Consider the following 24,811-nt stretch of genomic DNA (forward strand, 5'->3'; position numbering starts at 1 on the left):
TAATAATAATAATAATAATAATAATAATAATAATAATAATAATAATAATAATGATAATAAACACCACCAAGAATGAGTAGGCAAACAAGATACGAACCAGAACACAGTAAGTTTAAACAACACCCACGAACTACAGCCTCATACACGCATACCTAGCGATTCCAAGTTCCCGTAAAACTTTGTTACATACTTTTACAAATTTAAATCCTATCCGTTACAGTAAATTTTGTTACCGGACGTTTACAGTTTTTTTAATTAATAAACAGACGTTTCGAAGATGTGCTCCTTGGCTGTATGAGGTCACTTCATCAATCAATCAATACTGATCTGCATTTAGGGCAGTCGCCCAGGTGGCAGATTCCCTATCTGTTGCTTTCCTAGCCTTTTCCGAAATGATTTCAAAGAAATTGGAAATTTATTGAACATCTCCCTTGGTAAGTTATTCCAATCCCTAACTCCCCTTCCTATAAATGAATATTTGCCCCAGTTTGTCCTCTTGAATTCCAACTTTATCTTCATATTGTGATCTTTCCTACTTTTATAGACGCCATTCAAACCTATTCGTCTACTAATGTCATTCCACGCCATCTCTCCGCTGACAGCTCGGAACATACCACTTAGTCGAGCAGCTCTTCTTCTTTCTCTCAATTCTTCCCAACCCAAACATTGCAACATTTTTGTAACGCTACTCTTTTGTCGGAAATCACCCAGAACAAATCGAGCTGCTTTTCTTTGGATTTTTTCCAATTCTTGAATCAGGTAATCCTGGTTAGGGTCCCATACACTGGAACCATACTCTATTTGGGGTCTTACCAGAGACTTATATGCACTCTCCTTTACATCCTTACTACAATCCCTAAACACCCTCATAACCATGTGCGGAGATCGGTACCCTTTATTTACAATCCCATTTATGTGATTACCCCAGTGAAGATCTTTCCTTATATTAACACCTAGATACTTACAATGATCCCCAAAAGGAACTTTCACCCCATCAACGCAGTAATTAAAACTGAGAGGACTTTTCCTATTTGTGAAACTCACAACCTGACTTTTAGCCCCGTTTATCAACATACCATTACCTGCTGTCCATCTCACAATATTTTCGAGGTCACGTTGCAGTTGCTGACAATCTTGTAACTTATTTATCACTCTATAGAGAATAACATCATCCGCAAAAAGCCTTACCTCCGATTCCACTCCTTTACTCATATCATTTATATATATAAGAAAACATAAAGGTCCGATAACACTGCCCTGAGGAACTCCCCTCTCAACTATTACAGGGTCAGACAAAGCTTCACCTACTCTAACACTCTGAGATCTATTTTCTAGAAATATAGCAACCCATTTAGTCACTCTTTTGTCTAGTCCAATTGCACTCATTTTTGCCAGTAGTCTCCCATGATCCACCCTATCAAATGCTTTAGACATGTCAATCGCTATACAGTCCATTTGACCTCCAGAATCCAAGATATCTGCTATATCTTGCTGGAATCCTACAAGTTGAGCTTCAGTGGAATAACCTTTCCTAAAACCGAATTGCCTTCTATCGAACCAGTTATTAATTTCACAAACATGTCTAATATAATCAGAAAGAATGCCTTCCCAAAGCTTACATACAATGCATGTCAAACTTACTGGCCTGTAATTTTCAGCTTTATGTCTATCACCCTTTCCTTTATACACAGGAGCTACTATAGCAACTCTCCATTCATCTGGTAGAGCTCCTTCGGTCAAACAATAATCAAATAAGTACTTCAGATATGGTACTATATCCCAACCCATTGTCTTTAGTATATCCCCAGAAATCTGATCAATTCCAGCCGCTTTTCTAGTTTTCAACTTTTGTATCTTATTGTAAATGTCATTGTTATCATATGTAAATTTTATTACTTCTTTGGCCTTAGTCTCTTCCTCTATCTTGACATTATCCTTGTAACCAACAATCTTTACATACTGCTGACTGAATACTTCTGCCTTTTGAAGATCCTCACATACACACTCCCCTTGTTCATTAATTATTCCTGGAATGTCTTTCTTGGAACCTGTTTCTGCCTTAAAATACCTATACATACCCTTCCATTTTTCACTAAAATTTGTATGACTGCCAATTATGCTTGCCATCATGTTATCCTTAGCTGCCTTCTTTGCTACATTCAATTTTCTAGTAAGTTCCTTCAATTTCTCCTTACTTCCACAGCCATTTCTAACTCTATTTCTTTCCAGTCTGCACCTCCTCCTTAGTCTCTTTATTTCTCTATTATAATAAGGTGGGTCTTTACCATTCCTTACCACCCTTAAAGGTACAAACCTGTTTTCGCATTCCTCAACAATTTCTTTAAACCCATCCCAGAGTCTGTTTACATTTTTATTTACCGTTTTCCACCGGTCATAGTTACTTTTTAGAAACTGCCTCATACCTGCTTTATCAGCCATATGGTACTGCCTAACAGTCCTACTTTTAAGACCTTCCTTTCTATCACATTTATTTTTAACTACCACAAAAACAGCTTCATGATCACTAATACCATCTATTACTTCAGTTTCCCTATAGAGCTCATCTGGTTTTATCAGCACCACATCCAAAATATTTTTCCCTCTGGTTGGTTCCATCACTTTCTGAATCAGCTGTCCTTCCCATATTAACTTATTTGCCATTTGTTGGTCATGCTTCCTGTTGTTCGCATTTCCTTCCCAATTGACATCTGGCAAATTCAGATCTCCCGCTACAATCACATTTCTTTCCATGTCATTTCCCACATAGCTGACTATCCTATCAAATAATTCCGAATCCGCATCAGTGCTACCCTTTCCCGATCTATACACTCCAAATATATCAAGTTGCCTATTATCTTTAGAAATGAGCCTTACACCTAGAATTTCATGTGTCTCATCTTTAACTTTTTCGTAGCTTACAAATTCTTCTTTCACCAGAATGAAAACTCCCCCTCCCACCTTTCCTATCCTATCCCTACGATACACACTCCAGTGCCGTGAGAAAATTTCTGCATCCATTATATCATTTCTCAGCCATGATTCAACTCCTATTACAATATCTGGTAAATATATATCTATTAAATTACTTAATTCTATTCCTTTCTTTACAATACTTCTACAGTTCAACACTAACAATTTTATGTCATCTCTACTTGATTTCCAGTTCCCTGTTCCCTTATCACCGCTCCCTAGGCCATCCTGTTTCCCTGAATGTACCTCCCTATTACCCTTCCAAACAAATTTCCTAACTTATACGTACCACTGCGGTTTAAATGAAGGCCATCCGAGCGCAGATCCCTATCTCCTACCCACCCATTAGGATCTAGAAATTTCACTCCCAGTTTCCCACATACCCACTCCATAGTCTCATTTAAATCCCCAATCACCCTCCAGTCAGTATCCCTCCTACACAGTATTCCACTAATAACAATCTCCGCTTTCTTAAACTTCACCCGTGCTGCATTTACCAGATCCCACACATCTCCAACTATGTTGGTACTTATATCAGCTTGCCTTACGTTGTTGGTACCAACGTGAAACACTACCACCTTCTCCTTCCCCTCCTCCCTCTCTTCTACTTTCCTCAACATTTGCCTCAATCTAATTCCTGGATAACATTCTACCCTGGTTCCCTTTCCTCCACACACTTTCCCCACGTGTCTAACGATGGAATCCCCCATGACCAGAGCCTCAACTCTACCCACCTCATTTGATCCCCTCCCGTCCTGCTCAGCCCTATCTTTCCTGATAGCTGCAGAAGCTACTTCCTCCTCCCTTTTCTCCTTCCCATGATCCTGTTCCACCTGTCTTTTCCTATCCTCTACTCTACATTTCCCTTTCCTACCTTTTCCCTTCCTCCTACTTCCACGCATCTCAGCAACAGTTCCCTGTCCCTCATCTTCCCTCTGTTGTTCTACCTGGAGTGACTCGTACCGATTTCGCACAGACACCTGTCCTGAATTCTGATCCTGAATAGAGCCCTTGGCCTGCAATCTCCTTCCCCTTAGAACATTAGACCACCTGTCTTCTACAACTCCTCCCTTTCCTTCCCCTCCCTCTTGTACACCTACTGTAACCTGTACATTGTTTGAGGGAGTCCTATCTTCCTTCCTGTCTTCTGTGAGAATCCTAATTATCTCCCTCAAACTTTCCAACTCCTCCCTCATACGCCTCAATGCCTCACCACACCCACAATAAGTACACTCGCGCTCCTTAGCCATTCTTTACGGGGGAAAAATTTTAAATTAAAAAATAAAATAACTTATTTGCAAAAAAAAAAAAAAAATGAACAGAGGGATATATTGTCTGGGATAGTACACAACAATAAGGTAATTAATATACGACTACACTACAATACTACTTAGTCATGCTCTATTTTTTTATCCTACAACCCCTAACAGGATAAAAGCTGCTGTTAATTACTGAATATCGAAAGTAATAGCCTACACAAGAACTACACAATTCCAAACTGCAATTAAGCCTATCCTAATTTCAACAATATTTTATTAAGAGTTTCTACGGATACCTCTACTACACCAGTACTACACAAATATTTTACAATAATAAAATAAGCACACTAAATTCTAATAGGATATTACTCGTATACTACTGCACAGTACAGTACACTTTAATAATATATGCTTTACAGTACTTACTTGAGTAGAGTTAAGATATCCAACTTCCAACACATTTTGCACATCCCATCTGGTTAACGGTAAACACTCACATGAAGTTTTCTTCTTACACCAATAAAAAGAAATTAAGGCTGGAGCACACTGAGAAATATTTAAAAAGTAAAGGGCATAGCCCTAATGTTCAGTAGATTATCCCCCGGAGTCAGGCTCCATTACAAAGCCGCTCCTGTTACGCAAAGATGTCTCTTTAAAGGTTCTCCTCAACATAGCCATGCTGAAAGCTTCAACGCAACAGGCCGACTGCCTCGCTCTCCGCAGAGAAACCGGAAGCTTACAGTACCCAGCATTCAAAGTTGCACACTGCGTCTGCCTGCACGGCAGTCGATTAAACTCGAACGAATCAGATTAATCCAGCAAATACGTAATAATAGGAGAAATAGTTTGAATTGAGTGTGCATGGCAAGTTCCACAACTAGATGACAGTTTCCAACAATGAACGATAGATAACGTCTCGCTTCACAAGTACACATGCCAGAGACATATATAAATATTCATAGGCGTTTTCAAGTAGTAATTCCATTATGCCAAATAAATGTTAGTTCCCATTTTCACATCACAATAACAAAAGTTGTTTATAATGAAGAGACGTTTCACGTACAGTAAACGGAGTTTACAGAAAATCAATAGTATAAGAGAAATTGGAGGAAAACCATTTTAGAATATTTTAAAATGATATGCATATTGAAACCTTCCCCGGGATGAATATACTCGAAATATGAAGTTTGGTTGAGATCTATCCAGCCATTTTGACGTGATGGTGGAACAGACAGACAAACAGACAAACAGACAAGAAAAGTAAAAACCACCGATTTGGTCTTGAGTTGACCTAAAACGGATAAATATCTGAAAAATTGGCAAAACAAAAGAAATTACAGACAGTGGACCCCCTACAACTTTATTTATATAGATTTATTTTTGGTTGACTGTTAATTTAATTACGTATGTGATTTTGGATAAATTGTAACTACTTTTCGGAAAGTAATCTCTGATAATTCTTTAAGAAAATTCTTATATTCATTGAAAAATTATATCACTATTGCACTGATCCATTATCAGAACTTATCATTTGAACATAAGGTAATCTGGGTATTTTACTTCTTCATCAATATCTTGCGAAAGTTTTGCATATTATGTTGAACTTGGATTTTGTCAACTAACCATGTTCTTATTTGAATTTTCTTAATTAAATAATGGTACTTTAAATCGGCATATTTATCGTTTTTGTTTAACACACTTTACTTAATTTCTCTTGAAGAATTCTAAATATTATTTTAATAAAAGCAGTGTGGAAAACCACATAATCCTGGACCATTTTCATTTATTTCTCCATGGATCTATTTATGCACGCAATTCATTACTTTATGGCAAGTTATGTACTGCACCAAGGTAAGTGACTTTTATTTTTGGTAAATATTCTTGAAATTTTAATGATGTCTTCTTTTTTTCTGTTTTTTCTCTTGCCATCATCATTTCTCTTTATCCACCTGTAGCCGGGTAGGGGCAAATATGGTTCCTCTCCACAGCAGGGGACGCCCTAACCTTTTCTGAGGCACCATATCTGCTTTATCCGTACAGACTATTGTTACGATGGGCTTGCCACACCCAAAAGCATTTTATACCTACTGCCAGGTTCAAAATTAGGCCACCCCTAACATGGAGACAGAAGCCTTTCGTAGTCTCTCCTCTGGAGTACAGACACTATGGGTTTGCCCCTTCTGCCATCTCCACCATACTGAAGTCCACCTTCTCCGCCGTAGATGCCGTTGAGGTTTTCACTCATAACCCTGAGCTGGGACCCATACCAGATGTTCACCGGGTCAGTGTGCTCTGGGACTCACATAGGCAGGGGGGCCACTCCCTGGGTAGGGAGCTACCTGCTCTGTTTTTTCTCTTGTCATTTAACTTAATTTACAGTACTTTGATTATTATCCTCTACCTGTTTTAATCTTGGCATTCAACTTTTCTTTCCTTGAGTGCAGTTTTTAGAACTGTTCCTGTTGTGAATTACTTCTGTGGAATTTATTCGTATAATTTGCTGCTTTTTAGGATTATTGCTCTCTAGTTTTGATATTTATTGAGAGGGGTGGTATATTGTCCATGCACTATGAACATCATGCTTTCCAGGATATATGACCATTGTACAAATGTGATGAAAAATAGTTACGATGACTTATGCTCCAACCCTTGTTTATACATACATCTGCGTGTAAGCACGTGCATGCTCTCTACTTCCATTTGCAAGCATTCTCCTATGAAACTTCAAATAAGTAATTGACATGTTGCAGCTTACCGAGACCAAATGGCATAAACCACTCGTCAGCCCTAACCGCTCCGTTCTCATCTAGGAAACGTTCTGGTCTGAAGACATAGGGATCCTTCCAATGGTCTTCGTCCATGTGAACTGAGAATGCATTGGCCAGGATGACGGTATCCTACAAACACAAATGATAGAAGACACAAGGTGAACACCTGACACACTTAATGGAAAGGAACAAACAAATAATACAAGAACTATTTCTTTATTAACAGCAGCAGAACCAGTGTTTCTCACATGCACCTCACAGTACACGGACTCGTCCATCCTACGTGCACTGTGCAGTGAAGAATAGCATTGTCTGTGAGGAACTGGTTGAAGAGCTAGTACCTAAGATGTTCTCAAAACAGGAACAATCTGAATGTGTCTACAGCTGTACAGCATGACAGTGTTGTGAAGGTTAAAAAAAAAGAGTATAAGGATTTATATTTAAAAAACTTAAACTATACTGGATAATTCTTGGTGTCTGGTCCTGTCAATATATTCTATTCAAAATTTGTCACTATAATAATATCATCACATTATCATGCATGCACCTTTAATTAAAATTATGGAGACTATTAAAAAAAAACACCATTACAGAAACATATACCTTCCATAACATGCACATCATTGGAAACAGCAAAAAGTCACTAGGAGCCAGTTCAGATGAGTAGGGTGCATGAGAACTCACTTTAAAGTTGTTTTCATGAAGAAACTGCTGCATCACGTTCACCCGATGCGCCAGTGAAAGAGTATACCTGCAGCTATTTCAGGCTGTTTTTCATGCAATGCTACTGTAAATGGAACTTCTTCTTCAAAACATCTTCATAGGATGCACCTGTTACCGTAGTGCCCTTTGGAATGCAATGAGTAAGGAATACTCCATCACTGTCCCACAACATGGCCACCATTATTTTTTCAGCACTGGTGCTTACCTGTTTGTTTGTTTTTTTTGGCAGTGAATATGTGTGTGCTTCCTTGAGCAGACTGGAACTTTATTTCAGGATTGAAAAACGGCATTCATGTCTCATCCATAGTCACAATCAATGAAAAGATTCCCATTTATGCCATCATCACACATCAATATTGCCTGGCAACATGCCACGCGTACAGCCTTGTGGTCATCCGTCAGCATTCATGGCACCCATCTGGAGGATACTTCTTGCATTTTTAGGTCATCATGCAGGATTGTATGTGCTGATCCAATGGAGGTGATCTGTTCCACACTCATTCAGCGATCCTCAAAAACAACTTTCTCCACTTGCTCGATCACGTCGTCAGACCGGCTTGTGCAAGGCCGAGATTATCTTGGTGTGTTGTCACATGATGTTCTGCCTTCTTTGAACTGTCGCACCCACAAACACACATTAGACACATCCATGACACCCTCACCACATGTCTCATTCAACCTGCGATGAATTTCAATTGGTGTCAGACCATGCAAATTGAGAAAACAAAATGATTACACGCTGATCTCGTAATGAAAATGTCACCATTTTAAGTATAAAGAACAGTCTTCACTCTTTCTAGGGTTCTTTGTGCCGTACAGAGCTGCCATCTCTGTCACACATTGACAAAGAGAGCCGCTTATTTTAAAACAAACCACACATTCTATCTATCTGTTTCCAGTTATGAGAAAAAAATCGGAGGTGTTATAATTTGAATGCACCTCGTATATATCCTTGTTCTCTTTTTGTATTTTGAACTTTGATGGCTGAACATGTCTTCCAATGTGGACAAAACATGTACCATGATTTAATGTTATTCTGAAAGGAATAAATTTAATTTGTATTGTAAAGGTGGAATTCTCCTAAAAGTACCATAATTCTGCATGTGGCACAACCGGAGGCTAATTCATACACTCATTGGAGCTGGAAAGTGCTATATTGTCCTTCATACTCCCCGGACTTACACACCTGTCATTCTTGTTTGATACTGAAATGAAAAAGCCCCTTCTGAACTGTTCCCTAAGTTCAGCTCCATTTGAACCACGGAGAGAACAGGCCCTGCTAAAGGGATACTACAGATTCCACATCACTGGCAAAGTGTTTCGTACAAGTACAGTATCTCTTTTTCAAAGTTGTAAACTAGCATGGATTTTCTGTAGTTTCTACAGTTTTCTCACATGTACTGTGGTAACTGTACTGATTATTATGGATTTTACGAAATAGAAATGCTCTTTATAAAACTCCCGTGAACGTGAAAAAAAAAGTTTCATACTAGAGGTCTGCAAATGACACAGTCCGTTGGCTCATGCACATTCGAACCTCATACGGTCGATCGTATCTCGGTCGACTTTGAGCAGGTTGGCTTGTGGTCTGAGGTAAGGTGGCTGATGCATTTATGGACAGTATCAACGAAGTTTTGACGAACAAACTTAGAGTGAGGAAAGGAGAGTGACTGAGTATAGAATGTTCGATGCTATGCATTTTTTTAAACGAATATGCACTAAAGTAATGTAATTACAAATTTACTATAAACACTGTGAGATCAACTTGTCACGATAGTAGACACAGAACATTAAACATTCATCATTATTGTGTTGTATGTTTTAGTACAGAATGAATCAAGAGAGCGAGCTCCTTTTGTCACTAAGAAAGTTACCAGCTGATCTGAATTTTCTTTCGATTGCCACATTGGAAGTTGGAATAGACAATATTTTCTTCACTAGCAAAGTGTTTTGTTTGTCGAGCCCTTGTCCCGTTTCCCTACGGGGTTGGGTATGAGGTGAGATGAATCTGTCGTGACAGGTTTTTATGGCCAGATGCCCTTCCTGACATCAACCTCATCAGAGGAGTTAATGAGATGAAATGAATGACGTGATATATGATAGTAGGGAGAGGGTGAAATCCGGTGCCGGCACATAGCCTACTGCTGTCGAATATCACCAAGGGGTCTGCTCAAGGCTTAAAGTCCCCATCCAATGGACGAATCACCATCAACAGCGTCATATGCCCTCACTCCATATGAGCACTTCGGAGAGGTTTGGAATTTAATCTAGGCTTTTGGCTCGCAATCTAGTGATTAGAAATTGTATACCACCACCTCCCCTACCCTGCCGGCCAACATTCTGATGGTGAAATTTTTTTCGACCAACGGGAATCGAACCGGCTAACCTCAGTGTCAGACTGTTTAGACTTCAGCGCCTTAAAGATCATGGCCACCAGGCGGGCTATTTTCTTCACGAGCAAAGTAATTCTTGGATATTCTGTGTTGTTATTTCTTTGCTATGCAAGGGGATCATCATCAAAACACGATCTTTTAATAAATAAATCGTTGTAGTAAGAATATCGGCAACATTTATTTGTCCATAGCTTGCTCCAACTTGTTTTTGATACAGATCTAAGAACCTATTTCCCAAAATAACCATAAAGGGATGCAGATCTGTTGCACACATTTTGACGCACTTCTGTGTAATGTTTTGTTTGATAACATGTGGTACTGAATTTGATGGATATACTGTATTCGTCCAAACTTTACACATGTGTGCTTTCATATGTGAGGTAGTAGATGCAAACGTTAATAAGCAAGCACAACATTTACATGCCACATATCCTATATGTTGACCATTCGCAGTTATTACAGCTAAGAATTATTTCCACAGCGACATAAGGTGATTGAATTGAACGACATAATGTATCAAACTTTTGGAAATAACGGTTCTTTTCAGAACCACTCAACAATAGACATTGGCCCTTCAGTCCATATTTTCCAACTAAATATTGAAGGCTTGAGTCGTGCCAAGTGTGAATATCTTAGAAAACAGCTGTTTAACCTCGACATTGATATCATCAACATTCAGGAACGCACACAACAGATGAACAGGACTTTGATAGACTTTGATAGTCGAAGCTATTCACCATCAGCAGTATGGAATTGCCACCTATGCCAAATCCAGTCTTACAGGAGTTCGGGTTGTTGAGTCAAGTGTAAAGAATCTCATTTTCTCTATAGTAATACAAGTTAATAACGTAACAGTTGTTAACGTGTATAAGCCTCCTAGGATCAGATGGCCTCCTTGCATTTTGCCAACCTTCAGCCATCCCTGCATTTACACTGGAGATTTTAACAGCCATCATACTAACTGGCGATATGACACAGTTGATGAAGATGGTGAGGCATTAACTCAGTGGGCTGAAATATCCGATCTGCACCTAGTTTTTGATGCGAAAGACAAGGGCACTTTCAATTCTGCTCGCTGGAGAAGAGACTACAACCCCAAACTAACATTTATGTCCAAGGATTGCTTTGATCAACCTCTCAGTATTACATGTACAATATTGTCGACTTTCCCAAACAGCCAGCATCGACCAGTCCTGTTGGAAGCAGGTATGAAGATACCCCTGGTGACCTCAGTACCTTTACCCAGGTGGAATTTTAATCGTGCAAACTGGGATAAATTCTCTAAAGATCTTGATCAGAAGCTGTGTGATACAAATCTAGAACCAACTGCTAGTAATTATGATGACTTCGTCAGCTTAGTCATTTCAGCTGCCAAACTGACATTCCGAGAGGTTTCAGAAAATATTATGTGCCTGGTTGGAATCCAGAAAGTGAGGCCCTGTATGAAGAATATCAAACAACAGGCAGCCATGAAGTAGGTTCACAGCTTCTACGGTCAATAGACAAGAACAGGAGAGAAAAGTGGGAAAGTACAAAATCGAGCAGAAAAGCTTGGAGACTTACCAGAAAACATTATTCTAAAAAGCAGTGCACTAACTTGAGCCCAGATGCCATTGCAAATAGAATGGTTGAAGTCACCCGAGCCAAGAGAGATAAATACCATACGAAAACTGTGAAACGTAAGCTTACTGAGCTCAAACATGGAACAGAGAAGAATGAGGAACTGTCTAGACCATTCTCTATTCAAGAAGTTGAAGCTGCTATCAAAATGCTGAAAACCGGTAAGGCTGCTGGTCCTGATAATATCTTCAACAAATTCCTTCAAAATATGGGTCCACATAGCATAAAGTGGATCACTTCTCTTTTTACTTACATCCTTCAGACTAACAACCTGCCAAAGCAGTTCAAAGGGTCAAAAGTGGATCATCCTTCTTAAACCTGGAAAGTCAGAGCAGAGACCTGAAAACTACTGCCCAATAGCACTTCTAAACTCTTGGAACAAGTCCTCCTTACTAGGATAGCAGCACTAATTGACACTGTAATTCCCCCAGAGCAAGCTGGTTTCAGAAGAAACCGTAGCTGCACTGATCAAGTTTTGTCTCTTACCACTCACATTGAGGCAGGCTTCCAAAAGAAGTTAAAATCAACAGCTGTCTTTATTGATCTGACAACTCCATATAATACTGTCTGGCGACATGGACTAATTCTTAAAGTGCTGGAAGTAATTCCCTGCTTGGAAATTGCAAACCATTTCCAACATTCTCTGTGAGAGAGAGTTTGTAGTATTCCTAGGTGATTCTAAAAGTCGCAAAAGAAAATTAAATAACGGTCTGCCACAGGGATCAGTATTGGCCCCAGTTCTCTTCAACCTCTACATCCAAGACTTACCACCAACCACAGCTACTAAGTTCATCTATGCAGACGACATTGCACTGGTAGCTCAAAGCAGAAATTTTGAGGATGGAGAAGGCATTCTTTCAGCAAACTTGGTCAAAATGACAACATTCTTCAAGTCCTGGTGTTTGATCCCAAGTGCTTCTAAGACCGAGGTTTCATGTTTTCATCTCAGCAACCGACTCGCAAACTATGAGCCATCTGTCTTATTCCTTGGTGAAAAACTAAAGTACAATCCATTCCCAAAATATCTAAGAGTCACACTGGACACAACTCTGAGCTACAAAGAACATCTCACCAAGCTCTCTCACAAAATCGCTACAAGGAATAACATCCTGCACAAGCTTTGTGGTAGTTACTGGGGAGCCTCGGCTGGCTGCTTACGATTAACGGGTATCAGTCTTGTCTACTCTGCAGCGGAATACTGTGCCCCGGTATGGCTGGAAAGTGCACATGTGCATAAAGTGGATACTAAGCTGAATGATACCATGCGATGCATAACTGGTACTATAAAGTCAACACCTCGCCACTGGTTACCCGTACTTAGTCATATCCCACCACCCCACCTGAGGAGAAAGGAAGCTCTGCTGAGACAAGCAAAGAAGATCTGGTCATTTCCCGCATTACCAGTTCACCAGAAATTTTGTTACTTATCGCCACGATGACTTCGATCTAGGAGACCAGCAAGTATACTCGTCGGCCGACTCTTGAGGGATAATTTTAATCTAAACGAGAGCTGGCGGGATGAGTGGTCAATTTCAACATGTGGAACAATTGCTCATGACCTAAATCCAACCCAGAAAATGAAGGGATTCGACCTCCCAAGAAAACTATGGTGTCGCCTCAACAGACCGAGAACTAGGCATGGACGCTGCAATTTCTTACACCATAAGTGGGGTTGGATGGATTCTCTAATGTGTGAATGCGGTGAGGAGGAGCAGACTATGGACCATGTCATCCTGCGCTGCCCTCTTCATGCCTACTCCAGAAGCCCCAGCGACCTGTTTCATCTTTCAGAAAGTGCTGTAGAGTGGCTGAAACACTTGGACCTGGACTTATAAATTTGTACTTATAATCACCATACGATTAAATAAATAAATAATCTTTTCTTAATTTAGTAATCTATATTGCTTCCTCTCAGGATTACAAATGTCGTAGTGACTGTGAATATGCATCAATCAGACTGAATCTGGTGCGTTCGCTCAGACCGTCGAGTGCCAAACTCACTTTGTTCGACCGACCGTAAACATTTTTTAACAGCGAGTGTAACACCTTTGATGAATGTAACTTTAAAGTGTATGAGCCAGTTTCTGTTCTATTATTTGTGATGTAGTAATGAATTGCCTGCATTGATTATTACTTCTGTTGCGTGTCGTGTAGTACAAGCAAGTAAGAACGACATAAACTAAAATAACAAGAAGTTGTGTAAATGTAAGAAGAATGAACAGTGGAGTGATCGTGGACAAAAACGAACTGCAGTGATTTAGTGTTACTGAAAGCAGTACACAGAAGAATTTTCATGCCATGTACTATCAAAAATTTCACAGAAACATGTGTTCTGTGGAAAATGCAAGTGTAATTTTTCTGTTAACCATGGAGAATGTGATGACTGCCCAAGCTGTGGAAATCTGAAAAAAATTAAGACATGAGTATGGATTCTTCGAAGGACAATGCAAGACACTCTAGTCTTTTTACGACAAAAAGTGACAGCAAGAGTGAAATCATAATAATGCTATTTGCTTAATGTACCACTAACTACTACTATTGTTTTTGGAGATGCCAAGGTGCCTGAATTTGGTCCCTCAGGAGTTCTTTTACGTGCCAGTATAACTACCAACACGAGCACCTTCAAATACCACCGGACTGAACCAGGATCGAACCTGCCAAGTTGGGGTCAGAAGGCCAGTGCCTCAACCGGCTGAGCCATTCAGCCCGGTCCAGTAAGTGAGTTATACAGATTGAATGTTATTTCACACATTTTTTGGTTGAACACAACGTTCTCTTATCTGCAGTTGGCATCTCTGCTTTTATATCGGTTGTAATTAATAGTTGCCAGTAATAAAGAAAGACAATGACAGAGACAAGGATAAATATGAAATAATGCAGAAAGAAAAATAAACTGACCTTAGGAATATTGTAGCTCCCCAGAGTGGTGTCTTTCAGCACTCGTCGTGGACCAATCAGGGGCACTATTGTACATAACCTCTGCGTCTCCATCAGGACTGCTTCTACATACGGCATGCTGTTGTTCAACAAAACGAACACTTCTATTAGTTCAAACATTACAGAATTCATCCCCCCCACCAAAAATGTATTCTTACCGAGGGAGTTAGCCATGCAATTAGGGGCGCGCAGCTGTGAGCTTACGTCCGGGAGATAGTGGGCTCGAACCCCACTGTCGGCAACCCTGATTGCCTGGTGTGAAAACCATCTCCGGGGCTGCTGATGGTGTGATACCTGTACTGTGTATTTTATTTATATGATAAGTCAGTGAGTTGTTTGTGCAGTTGTATGTAGCATGCACAGATGGCATCATTTATGCAGTTAATTTATTCAATCTCATCTATCAAACATAGAGCATTGTAAGTGGACGAAAGTATATTGAGGCCGCTTGAAGTATGGCATCACTATTTCACCTAGGTACCACCAGATGCTCTAGCAGATGTGCTAGCCACCGAAGCGAGTTCATATGGGTCGTCATCCGACTAGACGAATCCCCCAAGCTAGGGCTGAGTATCAACAGATCGCAGCGTGGTTACTGCTCTACCAAATACAACACCCTGCCCAGTACCTAAGTCGTCTACAGATGATTCCGAGGCCTGAGATCGATCGACCGCTAGGAGCAGGCGGATGGAAGGGATAAATCCTGACACGACCGCCCAAGTTGCTCCATTCGGCAAAGTCACAGGGCCTGTACGGCGCACCCCACTGACGATACGCGTCTAGTAAAATCACATTGTTTGGAGCCTTTCGACTTATGGGACTCCGGAGAGATATTGTTGCCAACATTGGCTAGAAGGGATTCGGCCTCAGAGGCATTCAGGCTTAATCCCACGGATGGTACCTTCGCACTATCGGTTGCTCAACTGAGTGCATGAACCAAATGTCTGAACCTGTGGTTCCTCTCATACTGAGCAGGATTACTATCGCAACGACCAGTCATCAGTAGGGTAAAACTAACCTGTCTCACAACGGTCTAAACCCAGCTCACGTTCCCTATTATTAGGTGAACAATCCAATTCTTGGCGAATTCTGCTTCACAATGATAGGAAGAGCCGACATCGAAGGATCAAACAGCAATGTCACTATGAATGCTTGGCTGCCACAAGCCAGTTATCCCTGTGGTAACTTTTCTGACACCTCTTGCTGGAAACTCTCCAAGCCAAAGGATCGATATGCCGTACTTTGCAGTTCCTATGCATACTGAACATCGGGATCAAGCCAGCTTCTTTCTAGCTCGTAGAGTTATACACAAACATAACCTAACTTGCGTCAGTAGGGACAAACAATTTTCTTAATGTTGATTCTTCTAGTATTGCACATGAAAAATGACATTAAATTCAGCAGCATATTGCTGTAAACAATTTTTACCCTTTTGTAATTAAATACTGAATTATAACTTACTGTTCTGGTGGCAGGCTAAGGTGTAACAGAGGGCCTCAAGCCTTAACTTCATCACAAATACACAAATAAAATCATTATCAATCAATCAATCAATCAATCAATCAATCAATCAATCAATCAATCAATCAATCAATCAATCAATCAATCAATCAATCAATCAATCAATCAATCAATCAATCAATCAATCAATCAATCAATCAATCAATCAATCAATTCATTTACTTAGTGTTTTATGATCTGAAAAAGGCCTTTGATTCTGACCTAAGACCTGCTATATGGGTGGTGTTGGAACACTTTATTTGCCCTGGTTCAAGCACTCCACGATGGAATGTCCGGTCAGTTTCTCCATCAGAAATATATCACTATTTTTTCTCTATCATACATGGATTGAAGCAAGACTTACAAAATCCTTACACAATGTGCAGCAATTCAACTCAAGTAATTTTTCAATGAATTTCTCGATGAACAAACCTATGTCCACTACCGACATCAATGTACTTTTTGGGTCTTTTAACAACAATACATGCACCTCGGCAGAAATGGAACTGATTTTCATTCCAGAGGGCACAGGTATGCATAATACAAGCAACCAATTTGTCTCTTGTTCTTACTTTTTCTCTGTAAAACTGAGTGAGCTGTGAGCTAATTATGGTCACCAGTGAAGATGGTTCTCCATGGTTTCCTATTTTCTCACCAGGCAGATGCTGACACTTTATATTAATTAAGGGTACAGCTGCTTCCTTTCCCGTCCTAACGTCACAAAAAACCTTTTATGTGTCAGTGCAATGTTAAACCACTAGCTAGAAAAATCTCAATAAAAATAACTTTTTAGGCACCCCAAGAGACAAAAACCTAACTTTTTCCAAAGGACATAGCTCAGCCTATAGTATTGTAAGCCGTAGTATTTAGCCCTGAAAATACTTAATTTGTGTGTAAATTTGTATATGATGATGCTGGATTCAGAATGTTAAACTAGTAATATTTTCTTTCCATGCAATTACTTGTTCTATTCTTGTAGTAGTAGTAGTAGTAGTAGTAGTAGTAGTAGTAGTAGTAGTAGTAGTAGTAGTTGGGTAATTCTGTTTTAACATTATATTACACTACTGTAAGTGACCACAGCCACTGGGATATTTCCCAATTGTGATGCATTCAACTGTATTCCTACAAACAAGGTCTGTCAAAAAGGTCTGATGATTTTTGAAATTAAAAAGGAGATGTACTTAAATGTATGTTGATATTTATTCATTCACTGAAAAGAAACATTGTTGTCATTTAATAATGACCAGGAATTGTCTTGGGACAAAAATTGTGAAAATAACACCCTCCAAATGATGTCCATTGTTTCTCACACACTCCTTGAGCCTGTTTCTGAAGTTCCCCATAGCGCACCGTACCATACCTTCCAGCATTGCCAAAATTTCATGACGAATTGCTTTAGGTAGCCCACAAAGAAATAATCACACACCCTGAGATCGGGTGAACGAGCAGGCCATGGAACATCACTAGGGCGGCAAATGACACATCCAGGGATCATACGGCTTAAAACTGCCTTTGAAATCCTGGATGTTTTGGTGTCGCACCAGCTTTCTGGAACCAAAGTTGACCTATATCAATACAGTGTCTGTGTAGTTCTGGTGCCAGGAAGTTGTTTAACATTGCAATGTAGCGATCCAAATTCACTGAAACAGCGTGATCGTCCTCATTGAAAATATATGGTCCAATTATCCCAAAGCTGCTCACACCACACCACACTGTGAAGGGAACTCTCGTGCAGGATTCATGTATGACAAGTATCGAAAGTTCTGTTTATGAGCTGGAAATGTACCTCATGTCATCACTCACCATTTCCAGCATGTTCACTGAGAAAGCTCTTCGATCCTAGCAATCACGAACCATCAGTTTGTAGGGGTTGAACTTCAAATCTTTATGCCCGATTCTCCTCGCTGACCAATCAGAAAGAGGCAGAGGATGGGGTGACGAACGTTCAAGGCTGTTCTGAAATGCTTGCCTCACTGCCTGGATGTTCTCAGGTGTATGGGCCTTGGCTTTCCTGTCGATTTCCGTTTGGATACCAATATAAATGGTCCGTTATTGGACATTATAAATTTTCCAGCTAACTCATTCCTGGTTGCCAGCGTTTCGCCCTCATGTGCTAGGCTGGGCTCATCAGTTGGTACCTAGCACACCTACCAAGACGCTGGCTAGTGCATACCGTAGAGGCCACTGCGTAGGCTAATTACTCATTCGGAACAAATATTTCAGATTCCCTATGGGAATCAACATCTATATCATCTTCTGTTTGGATGCCGATGCAGTTGTTCTGAAATTCTTAGTTCACAGTAACACTGAGTGTGGCTGGGAACTCGGCCATGTTGACCTGCATTGAAATGTTGCCAGAATCTTCGCTGTGTAACAGTTGCACAGTCACCTGTCTTAAAAACTGTATCCACAGCAAATGCCTGATGCATAGTGTTCTACAGTTCCGGAGTTCATCCCTTTCTCTCCTGTCTGCGTGCGCCTTTCATAACCAAAGCTACAGCCAGTATAAAAATGTCAGATCTTTTTGCCGGACCCTGTACATCGATGCAAGTCAGGAATGACATTATGGAAAATATGAAATCCCTCTCCTCATTATTAACATGTGAAAGTGGCTGGCTGTTCAACAGGACAAAACTGCTTTATACTCGTAGGTGGATATTGTGTAAGAATTTTCAACTGAAAAAATCCTATCTTATATCTCCAACCTAACTTAAAATGATTCAGTGTGTTTTAATGTCATCAGTCTGTGGGCCATGATGACAGGTGGTTTGTGATATTAATTTATTTATGTGCACCATCTTTGGTTAGGAAATTATGGTAGATACTCTTTGCTCAGAGGTGAATGTCATTGCTGAGTGTACCTTTCTGCGTTCCGTGTGATGACTGCATGTTGTAATGAGGTAGGGAGAGTTCATACCCTACCCCTATTCATTAAAGCTTAATGTCCCAGTTCAAAGGTCGAATCACCAGCAACAACACAGTGTAAATTCACTCAGAGAGGTTTCGAATTGAATCCAGAATTTTGGCATGCACACCACCTCCTATCCTTTCATCCAACATTTCCATAGCGAAAATTTTTACATCAATGAACCTTGAACAGTTAACCTCGGTGTCAGAACGTAAAGACTCAGTGCCTTAACATGGGTCTGAACGGAGGCTACTACCCCCTGTTGACCGGATAGTTCTAGCCTGCAAGAACAAATTTACACTGCTGCATTCAAACTCATATAACACAAAAACTATTTTAGATATCGACCTCAAACTTTTAAATTATGAACTGGATTATCTTTTAAGAAGCCGCTGACTGTATCTATACCTACTACATACTACAAGTGCTTTCTATACTTGACTTGTGTGCATCTGAGTCTCTGCTGTATTCAAACACACGAGATTGTTATCCACAATTTGACATAGAAGGACCAAAAGCACTGTCAGAATCACTCACATAATTAGAAATATCTAATTCACTGTTTCTAGTTACATCTGATATATCTGGTATATCTGATAACCAGTCTGCATGTAATTCATTACAAATATCCATATCTGCTAGCAACTGCATGCGCCGCGCCATGTTGACAGTTGCACTGAAGCTCCAAGGAATAGCTCTACATTTCCGATATTATTTTTTTAATGAAGATTTAAAGAGAAGATGATGGAGCAATAGTTGCCTTACACTATTTTTTCTATGACTACACTGTTTAAAACTTATAATTTCACCACCAGATTGTAGCAGCGATCAAGGAAACATGAGGTCCATAAAACCGAGAATTCCCGTAGGCCGTCATGTACGGTCAGCCGAGAAACGAGAATTCTCGGGCTCGTCACCAATGTGTTAATAATAATGGCCACCAGGTAATAATAATTTCGTGTGGCTATTTCTAGCCGAGTGCAGCCCTTGTAAGGCAGACCCTCTGATGAGAGTGGGCAGCATCTGCCATGTGTAGTTAACTGTGTGTTATTGTGGTGGAGGATAGTGTTATGTGTGGTGTGTGAGTTGCAGGGATGTTGGGAACAGCAGAAACACTCCCCGAGCCAATGGAATTAATCAATGAAGGTTAAAATCCTCATCCTGGCCAGGAATCGAACCTTGGGCCCTCTGGACCAAAGGCCAGCACGCTAACAATTTAGCTATGGAGTTGAACGGCCACCAGGTGAAAACCCTAGAAACACCTAGGATGAACTTAAGAAAGCTTCTTTCTCCATACTATTACAAAAAGGTAATTACAGTGAAAGTAGAACTAACTTGGTCCTGTCACTGAGGGTAGCCCGACGCTCAGTTCCCACAACGGAACAGATCTCTTCTCTTACTTTCTTCTGAATATCAGGATGGAGCAGAACAAGCAGGAAGGCAAAATCCAGCGTGTTGCTCGTAGTCTGAGAACCCGCGATGAAGAAATCCAGGCACACCACTATTAACTGGTCCACTGGAACACACAGATCAATGAAGAGAGGAAACATTTGAAACATATTTTATTCCTAACTGAACTGAGTACCTTCAGATGCCCACGTAAGAAAGCAATCGATCAATCACTATTGATTTGCATTTAGGGCAGTCGCCCAGGTGGCAGATTCTCTATCTGATGTTTTAAAGGACTACTGATGGCAGTAGAGGAAAATGGGAGATCGCTGTGCTCTTTGTTTTAAGCGGCAGGATTTGCAAGGAGATAGCAAGCGTTGATCTTCATGGATGACAATGGGGAAGTGGAACGAATAGATCTGTTTGGAAAAGTGTTTAATGTTGAAGCCATGAATTTCATGATCGAAACACAGGAGCAGATCTTAAATATGAAAGATGAGATACCCGAGCCATCCACTGGAGATGTAAGAAGAGCTGTAAAATCTCTTAAAAAAAAAAAAAAAAAACATAATCCCACAGGAAGTAGTGATATAAATGCAGAATTGCTGAGATATGGAGATGAAACAGTTTTGGAAGTCCCGAAACAATTGATTTCTAACATCTAGGCAATTGAAGAAATCCCAGTAGAATGGAAGAAGGCAGTCACATGTTCAATCATTAAGAAAGGTGACATTTTACAGGTGGACAACTACCGTAGTAACTCAAGCTAAAAGATCTTTACTTCTCTGACGTTGAGCCGCCTGAATCCATTCCTTGGAGAGATCATGGCTCCGTATCAATGTGGCCACTTGACAACTTTATGCTGAGACAAATGATATGTCCACATTTTATCCTTTGATTTTCAGTAGGCATATGCCAGCACTGTCGAAGATAATGCAGGAGTTGGACATCCGACCAAAATACGTTAAACTCATCGAAGCTTGCTACAAGAACTCCAGCTGTCACGTGATTTGCAAACCAACTGTCAGTGCTTTTCTCAGTTCGAAGTGGATTGCAGCAAGGTGACCCTCTGTCACCAACCCTATTTGATGTAGCTGTAGAGAAGGTGAGATATGAAGAGGTCGTACAAGTGAGATGGTGATTGTCGGGACTGACACGATCCTAGCATTTGCAGATGACATAGCAGATATGGGTGGAACCTTGGCTCAGGTGACTGTTGATATATCCCAGTTTATGCAAGAAGCAGGGAAGGTAGGAATATTACTCAGTCAAAAAAAAAAAAAAGACAAAGTATATGGTTGTCTCATGTCAACATGATGACATCAGTATCGACAGACACACCTAGGTTCCATACTGTCAGGCAGAAAAGAGGTGGCAAAGGATAATGAATGATACTCATATCTGTTTTAGTTTAAATCAGCTGCTCTCAATTTATGAACTTCCTTATATGAATCTGTATTGACATTAACTCAATTGCAATTGAGAGAATTTTCCACCTTTCAACATAGTTTTGTTATTGTTTTCCTATATCTAGGGCCAACAATAGGACAATAACAGGACTAAACTAATTAGGATAAGTTTTACCTCTTGTTTGAGACATCTTCAGTTATAAAAACAGTATATATCTCATATGCTTTCAACCAGTCAGCTGTTTGGTACAAGCAATCAGCCAACAGCCAAGATCTAAAGGGTCCAGCACGGAAGTCAGTATTTAATAATTTGACAACCCCACACAGTAACAGCATGGTTTCTTCACAGTATAACTAAATCTATTCTTCATTTCTCTTCTAGACTCTTTAATACAAAGTTAACATCACATTGGCCAACAGACAATACATACCTCAGTTGCAGTTGAGAGGAGATTTCCCAGCTAAGAGTTCCTTTTACTATTAACATCAAACACCAGTAAACAATTCAAAGAAGATTTTAACTAAATTAAGATGAAAATGCCATCACAATATACAGTAATATTGTAACAAGTTGTTGGGCGAGTCCGAGTTCGACAATTGAGAACAGGTAAGGAGAGCAAGAATACAGTAATAATGAAACAGTTATTATAGCAGGTATACACAGTGGAATATCAAATCATAAACCCAGAGAGTTCCAGAAATGTAGAGAGTGGCAATGATAAATGTTGCTAAAGGAAGTGATAGTTTCAATAATAACTGTTACTTTTACTCCAATAAATATACTGTATACATTTCTGACCAGCAGGAGATAACAACTAACAATTGCAGGAATAATTTCCAATGTGAGTTTAAGATCAGTTACACAAAAATGTTAGGCCAAGATGATTAGGTGATTACATTACAAAAAAAAAAGGTTGGTGAAGATAACTTGAGAAAAGCAGTTGAGCTAGGCCATACACATACATACATCCGTGTCAGAAATTTTAAAAACACTAATGTGCCATGGGAATATATATTTAGACAATAAATAAGTGCAATATAAATTTAGGCAATAAAATAAGCTAATTTAACATGATCAACAATCAAATTCACTGAAAATTCTCACACAAATGATGGAGTAGAGGCTAAAGTTATTAAATTCTTATAGAAAGTATCATACGGATCTAAACACTCTGAATAATACAAAATCTTTTAGCAAGATATAGGATAGGGTGGGGAATGGAAGAAGTTAGGAAACCAAGAGATACGACCAGAAAATTTGGTTGTTAGATGCACGAAGCAGTGAGTCCAAAACACACGAGGATTTCCATAATACATTAAAGGTTAAAACAGTTTGGATGCACTGAATGACAATATTAGCCCCACAGTAGTTGAAAACTCTGCAGCATGTGTTCCCCTACGTTTGTCATTCAAATGATGTAGTCGTTTCAAGATCGCCGCATTATTTGTTACGTTATGAATAACAAATTTTGATCTGCTGACGTTCAGTTTGCAATAGGTGCAGGTGGATAGAATACTGTAGATTGAATATTGGCATATATTATACTGTTGCAAATGCGTTAACAATATTATTAATACTGGTAGTAAAATATTTTAAGTGGTAATTATATTCCATTGCATGTAAACATGTATTATATACGATGTTCTTACATTAATTATACTCGTAGCTCATTTATTACGGAACAGTACATCCGGCTCCATGGCTAAATGGTTAGTGTGCTGGCCTTTGGTCACAGGGGTCCCGGGTTCGATTCCCGGCAGGTTCGGGAATTTTCACCTTAATTGGCTAATTTCGCTGGCGCTGGAACTGGGTGTATGTGTCGTCATCATCATTTCATCCACATCACAACGCGCAGGTCGCCTAAAGACGTCAAATTAAAGGACCTGCATCTGGTGAGCCGAACTTGTCCTCAGACACTCTCAGCACTAAAAGTCATACGCCATTTCAATTTTTTCTGAAGAGTACGAACTGATTGAAACTGGTTATATGCTGTACCGGGCTGAGTAGTTCAGACGGTAGAGCGCTGGCCTTCTGAGCTCAAGCTTGCGGTTTCAATTCCGACTTTGCTCGAAGATTCTCAGCCTACCAACTTACCTGTGTTGATAATATTTATTTGAGATTTTGATTCAATACTATACAATAAAACTTTCACGAGAGGAACAATATTACACATGTATTACAATTAAATAGACGTACGGCGTGATTATATAATTAAAATCATTTAGTATTTGACTACAAACTAAAAAAAAACTACCTGACACTAAATAGACTGCCAGACTAATGAATGCACGCGTACACTTCCTCACAGCACATACAAAGTCTCCACTACAGTACTCGCTGTGGCGCTATACAAATCGGTTAACCGCGTGAACGACTTTGTTGCGTATTTCCGCTAATAATTTCGTTATTAATTAAAGCAAATAATTATCTGATAAGACAACAGGGCTTGTACAGATTGCTTGTTTTAATAATTCCTATAATACCTTGTTTCATCCAGCTAAAATGGAATACAAATGCAAAGTTTTCTCCACAAAGTAGGGGGGCGACTGTCCCCTCTCGCCCCCCTAATCGCCGCTACTGTACCGGCACATGAAAGAACTCCTGTGGGACAAAATGTCGGCACCTTAACCTCACAGAAAACCACAGAAGTGGTTATGGGAGTACAATAATAATAATAATAATAATAATAATAATAATAATAATAATAATAATAATAATAATAATAATAATAATAATAATAATAATAATCCTTCCATCAATTTACCCTCCAGGGTTGGGTGTTCCCTCGGACGCAGAGAGGGATCCCACCTATACCGCCTCAAGGACAGTGTCCTGGAGCGTCAGACTTTGGGTTTTGTTTTATGTCGCACCGACACAGATAAGTCTTATGGCGAGATGGGATAGGGAAGGTTTGGGAGTGGAACGAAGCGGCCG

General features: G+C 39.8%; 1 protein-coding gene across 2 annotated transcripts in view; it reads right to left on the reverse strand.

Moving 5' to 3' along the window:
• LOC136874717 (probable cytochrome P450 305a1) overlaps nucleotides 1–24,811 on the reverse strand; it is a 221,527-nt gene that overhangs the window by 20,966 nt on the left and 175,750 nt on the right. For both annotated transcript variants that reach the window (XM_067148370.2, XM_067148371.2), the window contains 3 exons: nucleotides 20,414–20,594; nucleotides 14,632–14,749; nucleotides 6,985–7,126 (listed from right to left, as the gene is read on the reverse strand). In XM_067148370.2, coding sequence (XP_067004471.1) covers nucleotides 6,985–7,126; nucleotides 14,632–14,749; nucleotides 20,414–20,594 — 441 coding nt within the window. The remainder of the gene's footprint in view (nucleotides 1–6,984; nucleotides 7,127–14,631; nucleotides 14,750–20,413; nucleotides 20,595–24,811) is intronic.

Source organism: Anabrus simplex, chromosome 5 (genome assembly GCF_040414725.1).
Source record: "Anabrus simplex isolate iqAnaSimp1 chromosome 5, ASM4041472v1, whole genome shotgun sequence".
Lineage (NCBI taxonomy): Eukaryota > Metazoa > Arthropoda > Insecta > Orthoptera > Tettigoniidae > Anabrus > Anabrus simplex.